This window comes from Musa acuminata, chromosome BXJ1-8 (assembly GCF_036884655.1).
Source record: "Musa acuminata AAA Group cultivar baxijiao chromosome BXJ1-8, Cavendish_Baxijiao_AAA, whole genome shotgun sequence".
NCBI classification, from domain to species: Eukaryota; Viridiplantae; Streptophyta; class Magnoliopsida; order Zingiberales; family Musaceae; genus Musa; species Musa acuminata.
In genome coordinates, this window is record NC_088334.1 from 7,630,295 (window position 1) to 7,642,930 (window position 12,636).

At 42.4% G+C, this 12,636-nt stretch overlaps 3 protein-coding genes across 4 annotated transcripts; 1 reads left to right on the plus strand and 2 right to left on the minus strand.

The window, feature by feature from the left end:
* Window positions 1–527: 527 nt before the first annotated feature.
* LOC103993353 (probable protein phosphatase 2C 73) lies at window positions 528–2,945 on the plus strand. Its single transcript, XM_009413381.3, has 5 exons — window positions 528–1,033; window positions 1,188–1,478; window positions 1,878–1,995; window positions 2,086–2,309; window positions 2,434–2,945. Exons 1-5 carry the CDS (start codon window positions 791–793, stop codon window positions 2,608–2,610), a joined length of 1,053 nt encoding a protein of 350 aa, XP_009411656.2. The 5' UTR covers window positions 528–790; the 3' UTR covers window positions 2,611–2,945.
* Window positions 2,946–4,904: 1,959 nt separating this feature from the next.
* On the minus strand, window positions 4,905–8,993 carry LOC135587356 (GDSL esterase/lipase At1g28600-like). Of its 2 annotated transcripts, XM_065078655.1 has the most exons (6): window positions 8,607–8,993; window positions 8,312–8,527; window positions 7,767–7,915; window positions 7,370–7,646; window positions 5,318–5,582; window positions 4,905–5,077 (listed from the first exon to the last, which is right to left on the minus strand). In XM_065078655.1, exons 1-5 carry the CDS (start codon window positions 8,857–8,859, stop codon window positions 5,332–5,334), a joined length of 1,146 nt encoding a protein of 381 aa, XP_064934727.1. In that variant the 5' UTR covers window positions 8,860–8,993; the 3' UTR covers window positions 4,905–5,077; window positions 5,318–5,331. The 2 variants fall into 2 exon arrangements, with proteins under 2 accessions (XP_064934727.1, XP_064934726.1); XM_065078654.1 differs by lacking the exon at window positions 4,905–5,077 and having other exon boundaries at window positions 5,135–5,582.
* A 1,141-nt stretch (window positions 8,994–10,134) lies between these two features.
* On the minus strand, window positions 10,135–11,784 carry LOC103993350 (GDSL esterase/lipase At1g28570). The gene is made up of 5 exons (XM_009413377.3): window positions 11,444–11,784; window positions 11,157–11,375; window positions 10,937–11,085; window positions 10,587–10,863; window positions 10,135–10,506 (listed from the first exon to the last, which is right to left on the minus strand). Exons 1-5 carry the CDS (start codon window positions 11,673–11,675, stop codon window positions 10,319–10,321), a joined length of 1,065 nt encoding a protein of 354 aa, XP_009411652.3. The 5' UTR covers window positions 11,676–11,784; the 3' UTR covers window positions 10,135–10,318.
* Window positions 11,785–12,636: the final 852 nt, after the last annotated feature.

A 12,636-nucleotide genomic window follows, 5' to 3' on the forward strand; every position in this document is an offset into this window, starting at 1 on the left:
ACCTTCCAAATTAATGATACGTTCACAGCCAAAACAAGTGGTTTGGAGTTAATTAGCTATTAATTACACCTTGCTGGGACCCAAATGAGCTAATCATCCAACAAAAGCATTAACCCTCACAGCTCAAGTAAAATACATCTCTCATCCAAATACCTCCCCAAATTTGCAGTATTGCCACGCTCGCAGACGAGGAGGTCAAACGCAGCGACCGCCACCAATGATGGCGTGACACTGTTTGCGTGGGTCCCGCTTGGGCCCTGCGCCGTGTATTATTGGCCACACATCACCTGATACGTCTTGCCACCATGCCATCAACGAGTAACACGTGGCACGATACGTCATTCCGGAAATGCCCTCCGTTCTTCTCGCCTTTTCTCCACCCTCACGGGGTCACAACGGTAATTAACCGTCGGTAGATCCGGTCACCTTCACGGGCGAAACACGTTACGGGATTTGGAGTAATGCAAATGGTTTTCACAGAAGTGGCATCACTCGCGGTAGCTATAAGAGGGGCGAGACATAGAGGAAGAGGACCGATTCCAACAGGCGGCGACGTTACCAGGTGAGAAGCTCTCACAAGGCAGCCATGGCTTCCTGCAGCCTTCTCCAGCGTAACCAAATCCGAACTTTGCCAAAGCTTTAACCTTTTTCTTCAAGCGTTTTGGTTGCAGTACCCTGGTTTTTCCTTCATCCAAAAGCTCCAACTTTGCCTTGGAAAAAAGTTCCCTATAAAAGAAGGGGAGTCGGGTTTGTGTAGCTCGATCTCGATCAGATTGTGAGCCGAGGACCGATGCGGCAGATCTCGTCCTTGTTCAATGGGCTCGCGAAGTCGCTGTATGCAGGGAAGAGGAAGGTCACGGGGGCGGAGGAAGGCAGGGAGGCGGCGGATGAGCTGAGAAGCGAGGCCAAGAAGAACGACATGATACTGCGGTCGTCCGGCTCCATCAGGAGCGCTGGGTCGAAGAGCTTGGTGTCGGTGTTCTCGCAGAGAGGGGAAAAGGGGGTGAATCAGGACTGCTCCATCGTTTGGGAGGTAAGCCGTTCCTTGGATCGCGTTGCATGGGTATCCGTGCCCTCTCGGTCTAGTTTCTTGCTTGTAGCTGTTGCCAGTGGTTATCTATCTTCTACTTCTCCAACCCTGCTTTATCCATCGTTCTCTTTAAGACAAGCAATGGATTGGCTAACAGGAATTTGGATGCCAAGAAGACATGATGTTTTGTGGAGTGTTCGACGGTCACGGACCATGGGGGCACTATGTGGCAAAGAAGGTCTTGAAGTCGCTCCCTTCGTCTCTGCTCTGCAACTGGCAGGAATCGCTTGCTCTGGCTTCTCTGGTGGCTGATAAAAAGCTTTGCAATTTCGATCTGTGGAGGCAAGCGTATCTTAGAGCCTGCGGCGTCGTCGATAAGGAGCTCGAGCACGATCGAAGTCTGGATTCCTTCCACAGTGGCACCACTGCTCTCACCATCGTCAAACAGGTAATCACCAATTACTCTGAGCTCTGTCACTCGAAAGAAGCCACCTCCGTCTGTTTCCTTTTCTTGAGTTGGTCACTTGTGAGGCATCTGATGCTGATTGCCAGAGGATCGACGCCGATACACCATTTCTCGATGGATTGGAATCTGAGTGGAGATTTTTTCCGGGCATTGTTCGTTTGATTTTAGCTGTCCCATGTTTGCTATATTTTGTGATGACTACTGTGACTTCACCTCTTTCCCAAACCGAGAAATAGGAATGATGTATAATAATCTTGTGGATTTACTGATGACAGCATGAGCTGCAGCACATCAACCATTTCCTTTTCCAGATATACTAATGAGCCTGCAGCTATCTTTCTCGGCACTGCATGAAGCTTCTGTCTGTTGATTTCTTCTCAGGGTGAACTCATGGTGATAGCAAACGTTGGTGATTCGCGTGCTGTGTTGGCGACAACCTCGGACGACGGAAGCTTGGTTCCCATCCAGCTTACGATCGATTTCAAGCCTAACTTACCTCGTAAGTCGGAGAAAGATTACGTAACATGAGATCTGAACTCTGAACATAATGTTTTCTGTAGGGTGTTAATGTCGACTCTGTTGATCTCAGAGGAAGCCGATCGCATAACCGAGAGCAAAGGCCGTGTGTTGTGTCTGCGAGATGAACCCGGCGTGCACAGGGTGTGGCTGCCGGATGAGGATGCGCCAGGATTGGCGATGTCGAGAGCATTTGGAGATTACTGCATCAAAGATTATGGCCTTATTTCTGTGCCTGAGGTGACTCAAAGGAGCATCACCAGCAGAGATCAATTCGTGGTGCTCGCCACTGACGGGGTAAGTGCCATCGGCTCTATTGGATCATCAAGTCATTGATTTTGGCATTCGAGTGCCCTTAAATCTCTAGAACTAAGCAATTTACATGTTTTGTTGTGACATTAACTTGCACCGAATGGATTAGGTTTGGGATGTCATCTCCAACCAAGAAGCTGTGGACATCGTGTCATCGACCAAGGACAGGCGAAAGGCAGCCAAAAGGCTAGTGGAGCGTGCCGTCTGTGCATGGAAACGTAAGAGGAGAGGGATTGCAGCCGATGACTGCTCTGCCATATGCATGTTTCTACAGTCCACATTGTAGTCGGCAATCCACCAGCCGAGCAAAGCACGAGGAGATCAATAATCCATGCGTCGACTTGTGTTTCCTTGGTTCACATGTTGGCTCTCTCCTCTTGGGCTCTCTTTTCTTCTCGGAAAACATGCTTCGATGACTACCATTTCTCCTGTCCTTTTTAGCTAATGAAAGCTCGAGTGCTGCCATCTGCAATCTGCAGCAGGAATCTAATCGTCCGGAGTATGATGACAAGGTACTTGAGCTGTCAGCATACATGACGAATTTGATTCCTCCGTGTTAAAACCTCAAGTTTCATGTATGATTTATTTTTGGAGGACGGAGATACACCATTCATCATAGAATTTAACTTGCGTTGGTTGGTCTCTAAACAACTTTACCGAGCGAGGAACAGCTCCTTATAAAGCATTTAAGTATCTCCGCACGCAGCCTTCTCAATGCTAACTCGAGCTTTCCGCAATGGAAAATACACGAGAATAGAGAGCTCCGTCGTTCTACACCATTTATTTATGTGTCATTTTCCAATTGAAAGAAATTTGAGCTTCAGCCGTTGGCTAAAATGTCTGGTGTCATGCGTCGCCAGGCTTGACCAAACTCACCTCTAGTTGTTGTTGGGACCATGTGAGAAATGTCTATGCATAACAGGTGGCTGGCTGTCTGTGTATAGTTGTGACCAAACCATAAGTTCTTCCTTTTTCTCTTTTTGTTTCTGTTTTCTCGAAGGGAATCGAATCACTTCATTACACTGCTAGGAATATGCGGAAACAGTTTCATAAAATTGTCGAGTATTATTTGGATGCAAAGAGCCACGTGACCTACTAAATCTACATGTTAGATTGACGAGGTATCCGAGTAAGATATAAAGTATCAGCGAATTATCCACATATCAAAACCCCTCTTGCCAAATTGAAAGGAAATTTGAAGATTTCGCTTAGCCTACGAAAGTTGAAAGAAATATTGACAAGACTGTATAAGTGGGCAACGGCAAAACCTGACAATGGAAAATTCTAGATAATCAACTGCAATAAGCCAATCCCATCTATTATCCAATAACCTCATTATTAAAAATGTGCAGGCACATCGAGTAGTAGAAACTCCCGAGAAATGGGAAGTTCAAATCCATTATCATCATAAGGCACCAACGACATAGGCCTAATAGTGATTTTAGCTACCCAATCTGACGGAAGGAGGGAACTAAGAAGCCAACGATTCCAAACATTCTCAATAATTCACTAGCAACCAAAACCTTGATAACAGAGAGATTTTCTCTGATAAGAGAGAGATATTCTCAACTGCATAGCAGATGAGATTTCCTCAACTGCATGAGGAAATCTCTCTGTTATCAGTTAAAGAAATATCCTCTTTTACTATATATAAATAGACTTCACATGATACTACTTGAAGAGTGCCTTTTGCTTTATCCTTATAATTTCATTCTTTGTTCTCTCATTCTATCATGGTATCAGAGCCGCTTGCCTAGAGCAAGCTCTCTTCTCGCTGCCAATTCATCATTGGTGTTGCCACTCTGCGCCAACGTCCGTTCTCTTCCGCTACGGCATCTCGCATCTCTAGTGCTGCTCATCAGCACTGCCCCACCTTTCTTCCTCGTTGTAGCTATTTTCCTTCCTCTTCTGCTACAGCTTCCTCCTCTGTTGTAGTTTCCTCTTTTGCTGTAGTAGCATCACTGCAACATTGCTGTAGATTTCTTCTCTACCGTTGTAGCCGACCACGACCAACGTCGTTGAGAAAAGCGAAGCTTCACTCTTGCCTTCGGCCAGTGACCAACGTCGCTAAGAAAAGTGAAGCTTCACCCTTCGGCTAGCGACCAATGCCGTTGCATTCCTAAGAGGCTCCGTGGTCAATCCTCATCTTCCTCACCGCGGTAGTCTTCGCTGATCTGTCAACATTCGACAGACTTAAGGAGAATGAAGGGAACGCTTGTGCCATCACAGCAACAGCAATCGCAGCAGCAGCAGCGATCTACACTTATCTTACTCACGAAGCCTCTAGCACGCAAACTATTTTTGTTTCATCGATCCAAGATCGGTATCCTTGATAGGAGCTCGATCTTGCGGGGGCATGATAACAAAGAGATTTTCTCTGATAAGAGAGATATTCTCAACTGCATAGCAGATGAGATTTCCTCAACTGCATGAGGAAATCTCTCTGTTATCAGTTAAAGAAATATCCTCTTTCACTATGTATAAATAGACTTCACATGATACTACTTGAAGGGTGCCTTTTGCTTTATCCTTATAATTTCATTCTTCATTCTCTCATTCTATCAAACCATTCTCCACCTAAAAAGACGCAGTTCGAGAATCCTCGAGCCACGCGTGAACACACCCATACTTCCCTCTTAAGAACGGTAACCATAAATACTTCCAAAACTAGCGCTCACCTCAGGTTTTCTCGTGTCAGCCTCGAGAGTGGAAAGATGCTGATCGATGCGTCGCTTTAAGTTGTTGTGGAGATCCTGCAATCATTTGTTTGTGTATATGACATTATAAAGCAATCACTATCCACTCTGCTGTGAGATTGAATCACAGATATACGGTCTCTTATAACTTAACATTGTGGTATCTACTGTTGAAAACTATAAATACATAAACGAAAGGAACGTAGATTTGACCTATCATGACTCCGACCATCGACTTTCACCTGGAGGCAGAATAACCATGGAGGTGTATTGTTCCTAATAAATTGTGTATCGTACCTGATTTAAGTTGGCTAGAAGTCATCCACTGCGTTCTGTTGAGTGCTTGAGCATGCCCGGGTTAACGGAGGATTGGCATGGGGTCCTTCTAACAAGCTGCTTGCGATTGTCCCATAAGCTGCCTCGGTTAGGTGAATGCCATCCCAGGAGACAGAACTAGACGGGTCACTGCATACCTTTGCATTTCTATGACCACAAGGAGCATTTCGATTGACACTATATGGGCCGTCACTTCCACAACAAGCGTGCAGAGGAGCCTTAAATCCTGCAGCCACACAAATTTTGCGGAGTTTCCATCAAACAAATGATTCTGACATAAGAAAACACAAGTAAAGCGATCAACCTGAAAAATATTCTTTGAAGTGGATTTGTTTTCCTAGTTTAACATATAATTGCTAAAGAATATAAGATCATACTCTATTTCCAAAACATCCATATTAATTGTCATCCAGGGGTAGGAACTTTGTCTGAGTCCTCTTGGTTCAGCTACCTGAACCATCCCCAAATTTTGACCTGTTGGCAGATCAAAAGGTTCATGTATGGAATAGCTCAAGCTAATCAAACCTTGATTTTATTCCCCTAAAAAGATAACGTATGTCAGATATTGGTGCTATCAACACTACCCAGTCAATAATCCAGCCCACTAGCTTCATGGGGTCATCATAAAGTCAACCAATTCTGATCGCTCTAGCAGTTTGGTTGTGTTTCGTGTAAGCTCCACATGCCCTTACCACCTTTTATCATTATAGGGAACAATTTCTAAAGTAGAAAGAACCAGAATTCAAAGATGTAATCAACAGAAGGAATATGAAATTTGAAGAACCAGTTGATTGCTTCAGTAGATCTCATGGTATAAATGAAAAATAACTTCCTAAATTATTCAAGTTGTTCAGCTCATCTCCAGTTACAGATTTAGGCTCCCCATGTCGACATTTCCTTACTACAATAAAATATTATCGAAGGTGTTAAATAAATTGGATATTATCAAGACAAAGGTAACCCTGGTTAACTAATCATTTTCTTCTAATTTAAACAGTTGGAAATATATGGTTTTTTTTTTCTTATGAAGGTGAGAAATCAAATCTAATTCAAATATTCTTAATTTTCCTAATAAAACTATAACAAGATGCAACTCAAATTAGAACCACTCAAACTTCAAATACTACATAATCATTTCAGATTACTACTCTAAAATAAAAGAATGTTCCAAGAGGAGAGGCTGATGATGATCCACTGCACAAAGATATTTCAGAATAAGAAAAAAAAAAGGTGGTTATTCATGACTGAAATTGCAAAAACAAATAATACTAAAAAAACATATTATAGTGTCCAGGAATGGTTATCAGAAATATTCAAGTCTGTGATGGAGGATTACTCATGAAAATGTCACTTGAAATATCTAACATAACAAAGCTCTTTGTTCTTCAATGCATGAAGCAGAAAGAATCATATATTCACAAATGAAAAAATCTAAAACAAGCAACAAAGTTTCAAGACTCCAACATGATGTGCCAGATCCTGACTCAAGAAGTAGACACTTGCAAAGAATCTTAGTTTTCACAAAGGAAATGGTTAGTAAAGCCAAACAGGTAGTTTTAAGCTTGATTGCATACTTTTGGAAGCATATTATTTGAAGAACAATAATTCTGAAGAGTGAAAACTTGATCAAAGATAAGGCATACTTCAAGTCTTTTGGAAGTCATAACTGCACTAAAACATTACCCATCCATATTCTAGGGATGTTTTAAGTTTTGATGGCTGTCAATGATACCTCAAACTCCAGAAGTCATATTTAGCTTTAGTAAAGAATCCAACTTGTAACATAGCTTAAACCTAATCGAGTTGGTGAAGAAGCACTTTATAAAAAGTATAATGGTTGTCAAAGAAACCTCAAACCCAACAATTTTTTACTTATCATTAGCAAACACTCCTCTTTCTAATGCAGCTTTGCACCAAAATCAAGTTGGTGTATAAGCACTCTATGAAATATGATTAGCAATATTTTCTCTAAAAAGAACTATTAGTAAACTTTGGAAGGGAAAAGATACGCACCAAAGACTTGTGGAGCACGAAAAAAGCTTATCATGGCATCATAGTAATTAGCATATATGATCATGACATGTGGGTGAAGCTTCCGAAGCCGATCCAACTCAGCCAGGAGCAAGCGATTATGATACTTGGATAGCTCATTCAACCACTTGATGCAGCCTGTGTCTGATTCATATTCTTCAACATTATAGCTCTTATAGATATCTAGATAAACTGGAACACATCCAATCGGAAAGTTCCCTGGAACCAACAATGTCTTTGCCCCAAGCTCAATTAAATCCTAACCAAAACAGGAAAAACGAGAGTTCAATGAAGCAATCCTTGAGCAAATGCACCAAATTATGCCCAAAAGATATGATGTATGGTAAATTTACTAATACATCAACAGCAGAAAACTCACATTGATTCCTGAACTAATTGCGCTGATGACACTAGGAACGAAGGGTCTTATTTCATCCACTTTTATTCCTTGGAAGAAGGGTTGGTTGTAGTCATTCCCGCCAATCTCTCCCATCAAGATCAATGAACTGTTCAAGACGTCCTTGGGATCTGGCATTACAGACAGGACATTGAAAATCAATAATTCCGGCATACAACTCTTGACCAACTGAAATTTCATCAGCACAAATATGATCTTTAATGAACAATTGTGCAATAAAATAATACTCCATGGAAATTTGAATTCCTGCAACAATTTAGCCTGATCATCCATTTCCAAGGCACATATCAAACTCTAATTTGCTTCCACATGCTTGATCGATTACTGTTGATCATAATCTCATTAACAGTATTGATTTTTTCTAACAGAATCAGACATCATTAATATTATTTTGAGAAACACTACTGCAGAAACAGAACCCTATCCATGGTTCATATGCTACCAAAACCAAGACAAAATCAGAAGAGGAAAGAGAAAAGAAAAGAAAGGAAGTAAGGCATACATACCCCGACCAGCAGCGATCGAAGGCAGCAATTGCTTGAACAATTGGATCTGTACATGCAAGGATTTATCGGTCCACGTAGGTTGAATTCCCTTTTCGCGAAAGAATGAGAGATCGAGCGCCGTGGCTCCGGCAACCGCAAAATTAACCCCCTGCCGGAAATCCTCGCTGCTCCCTCCTCCAAGATACGGCCGCAACAGAGGCAATCCCAATCCTTGGGCTGCACCAATCGAGTCATTCAGACTCTTACACAGACGTCCTTCACCAGACAAACGAGAGATAAGGCAGTAGAAACGGACCGATGAAGTCGACGATAAGGCGACCGTCGGAGAAGCGGCCGGTGGGGCGATTGAAGAAGGTGCGGCCGTAAGGGGGTGTGCCGGTGGGGCCTCCCAGACCGCCGAGGCGGATGGCGTTGCCAGTGTCGGCGAGGGAGTCGCCGAAGCTAAAGATGGCGGAGTAGCAGCCGCCGGAGGCGCGGCGGGCGCCGAGGAGAAGGGAGAGAGCGAGAAGGAGAGGGAGAAGGCGAGGAGGAGACGCAACGGAAGCCATGGATGGGAATGGTTCCAACTGGCGACGGAAGAGCGTTGACAAGTAGCGGCGAAAGAGGGAAGCAGCGAAATGTATAATAGAGAAACAGAGGAGCGTCAGCCTCTTCGTCTTAATAATTGGTCTGCTTGGTAGCTCCACACACACACACATATATATATATATATACAAATTTATTTTTATTATTAATAAATCTACAAGAATTTTGAATATTTCTAAGTTATTCTTTTTAATAGACATATATATGTCCTCAATTGATAATTTAATCTTAATCAAATATTTTCACTTTTTACCTATAATTTTATTTTATTTTCTTCTTTTTCCTCTCATCATCTCCTCTTAATCACTAGAGATGATGTAAAATGATGAAAACAAGATAAATAATGAAATGAGATGAATTAAAGATGGAAGAGTAAGATGTGAAAAATAATTTTTTTCGTTTATTATAGTAATTTAATGTCTTTAGGATTATATATAGTTTGTAATAACACAAAAGACACCATTTTATTAGAGGTGTAAAAATAGAATTAGAGGGTTGTGAATAGTAAAATATTATGCTATTAATTATTTAAGAAGTTATGAATAGCAAAGTGTTGTGAATAGTAAAAATGAGAATCTAAACAGTAAGCTCCTTCATCATTTGTCATGTACATCATCTCCTAAATGGCTCTTGTCCTTTCTTACTTCTTGCTTTCATTTGGTGTTGCTCCCAAGATAACATCGGATACCTATATACTTATATCATTGCCCTCGTCTCTTGCTCTCAAGGTTACAATGACCTTGGAAGCTAAAGACGAAATGTGGTGTTCTAAGAAAGGGTGGGGAAGGGTAAATGACACGAAGGTGGCATGGCTTCGCGACAAGGGAGGTGGCGAGACAAAAGTGACGGGGGATAAAGGATGAGAGATATTTACAAGATTATAAAATATAGGGGCACTATCTTGGAAAAAAAAAACATAGACACCTTGTGGGAAAAAAAAACCAAAAAGATGAGTTTTTTTTTTTATGAAAATAATCTTTTTTAATAATTTAATAAATTTCTTTTAGTTAAATTATAGTGGCAAATATCTTTAAAAAATATATTGGAATCAAGTTTCCAACCTTAATCTAAAAAATAAAAATAAAAAATAAAAAAACTTGCATTATTTTTATTTACTGCATGCCTAAGAAAAGAAATAAAAACAATAAAATATTAACGTTTGGCCAACCTGAGACCCATTCCTTTATGATAGATAACCTAAACTTGAATCTGTCTTAAGTAGGAGCCGATTCAAAAAGTGTGGCAACTGAGTCTCACATTTCTCTTATCTTATCTAATCTGTTCCCCAAATGTCTTCGACACAAACAGGATTTTATGCAACCTATAAGTGTTGCATAATTTATTCGAATGTGAAGCCAACTATATGTGTTGCTCACTTACTGTTTACCAACTGTTACGTACTGTTCTTTCCATACACTGAAACTACAATTCTTTTAATATGTGGCGGGCGACGATCCCGTGAGCTGCGTCTGTGAGGTGCAATCCATCCCAGCTAACATAGCTTGAGGGATCACTGCACAAGTTTGACATTGGCTGACCGCATCCTACAGAAACGTTGAAGTTGTATGGCCCCTCACCTCCGCAGCACGCAGCCAGAGGTTCCTTTATCCCTGCGCTTATATGCGATGTGATTACCGACTGATGAGCCAAACAACGTTCTTGGAGGAATAGGAGTGTGGATATATCTCACCAAATTGTTCCGGAGATTGGTAGACGGGCATCAGAGCCGTATAGTAATCAACATAGAAGATTTTGGAATGCGGATGTTGTTTTCGGATTCGATTCAGCTCCTTGTGCAACCGGAGATTGTGGTAGTGTGAGAGCTCATTCGCCCACTTGAGGCACCCTGTTCTTGGATCATACTCCTCCGCGCTTTGGGTTTGGAAGACCGTGAGGTATTGTGCGCTACATCCCAGTGGGATAATCCCAGCCACCATCACTGTTTCCACGCCTTTACGGATCAAACTCTATCAACCAAAGAAGAAGGCTCAGATAACGAAAGATCATCTGAAACAAAAGACAGCGAGATCACTGGCTCACGTTGACTGTTGAACCGATCGCTTGCACAACCGTGGGGACGTAGCTTCGTATGCGATCTTTAGCCTTCTTCTCGTACAACAGGTGATTGTAGTCGTTCACCCCCATTTCGCCCATTAGGAACAACGACTTGCTTATGGTGTCTTGTGATGCTGCACATAATACATGACAGATGTTATCGTACGAGATGAGATGTCAATCTAACCCAAGAAGACAAGCTTACAGTGGAGCGAAGGGTTGGATCGCTGTAACAGCTGCTCGAACCACTTAAATTGAGTTCTCAAAGAGTAATCCTGCCACATCACGTTAAGCCCCTCGGCCTTAAAGAAGGCGTTGCCAAGCGCACAGGCCCCTCCGACCGCAAAGTTCGCTCCGTGTTTGAAGTCCTCGCTGCTGTTCCCTGCAAGATACGGCGGCACCAGCGGCAGCCGCAGGGCTTGTGCTGCGACAAGTACGCAAACACGTTAGCCTATGCATGAGGGATGTGAAAAAAAGGCGAGTTTCGTATACCGATAAAGTCGATGACGAGTCTCCCGTCGGAGAAGCGGCCGCTGGGATGACCAAAGTACGTCTCACCGTACGGGAGTCGACTAAACGCCTCCGTACCACCGGAGAAGAAGACCAAGTTTCCGGTGTCGGTGAGAGAGTTGCCGAATCCGAAGATGGCGGGGTAACTGCTGCTGCGAACAGCAGGGAGGACCAGCAGGTGGAGGAAGAAACACAGGGAGACGAAGGACGCCATCTCCGAGCTGGGGATCGAGGGAGTAGCTTGTGCAGGGGAAAGATGCGGTGCGTGGTCGTGGTTAGACCATCTCTCGTCTCTTCTATTCTCGGACGCGGTGTATGCAGCATAATTTCGTGCTCTGACCGGGACATGTGACCGACTCTTTTCTTTGGACCTGATGGCCACACCGGCCAAAGGTGCGGCCAAGTCGCTGGCGTACTCTTGACTTTTCGTAGCAATAATTGTCTTATGACAGTGAAATCATTTTATACAAGTATGTTGCCATCCTTCTTTTTTCTTCATGAAGCAAATCTCATTCTTGGATGCTCTCCACCTTTGATTGCCTTTAATGTGAAAGTGATCGACCTTTCATGTGAATGTAGTTACTCGTAGAAATTTCATATTTTTAGCACAATCAAAATAAAGTTAGTGTTAGAGCACAACTTATTAAAGGACGTTTTAAATTGAACTATTAAGGGTAATTTTTTTAAAAAATATATTAATCTTTTACTTTATTCCCACGTAGGATCATTTATTTTTTAAAAGATAAAATTATCTTTGGCTTTCACCTCGTTGGTCGTCGCCTCCGTCTCTTATCCTTTGTTACCAATCATCTCCCCTCCATGTTTCCTTTGTTACTCTCGTTGGTCATTGCCTATGCCTCACCACCCATGCTTTTGTTGCTCATCCACTCGAGATGAGAGGTGAGGACAATTTTTGACTTCTAATGATAGTGTTGAATGAAGGTAGTGAGATAATATTCTCATCCATAATTGAGAGCTTTAGACATGGAGGGCGAGATGCCTCGTTAATGACTACCTCCAGAGGAGAAGAATGATCGATGGATGTAGAGCGACATGAGGGGCAATTAAAACCTAACGATTGTTGGAAAATCTAGGGCAGCATCACATGCGCAGCGAAAGAATAGAAAATAAAATCCTAGAATTTTCTACAAAAAAAGAAGGTTTAATCGTTGTGC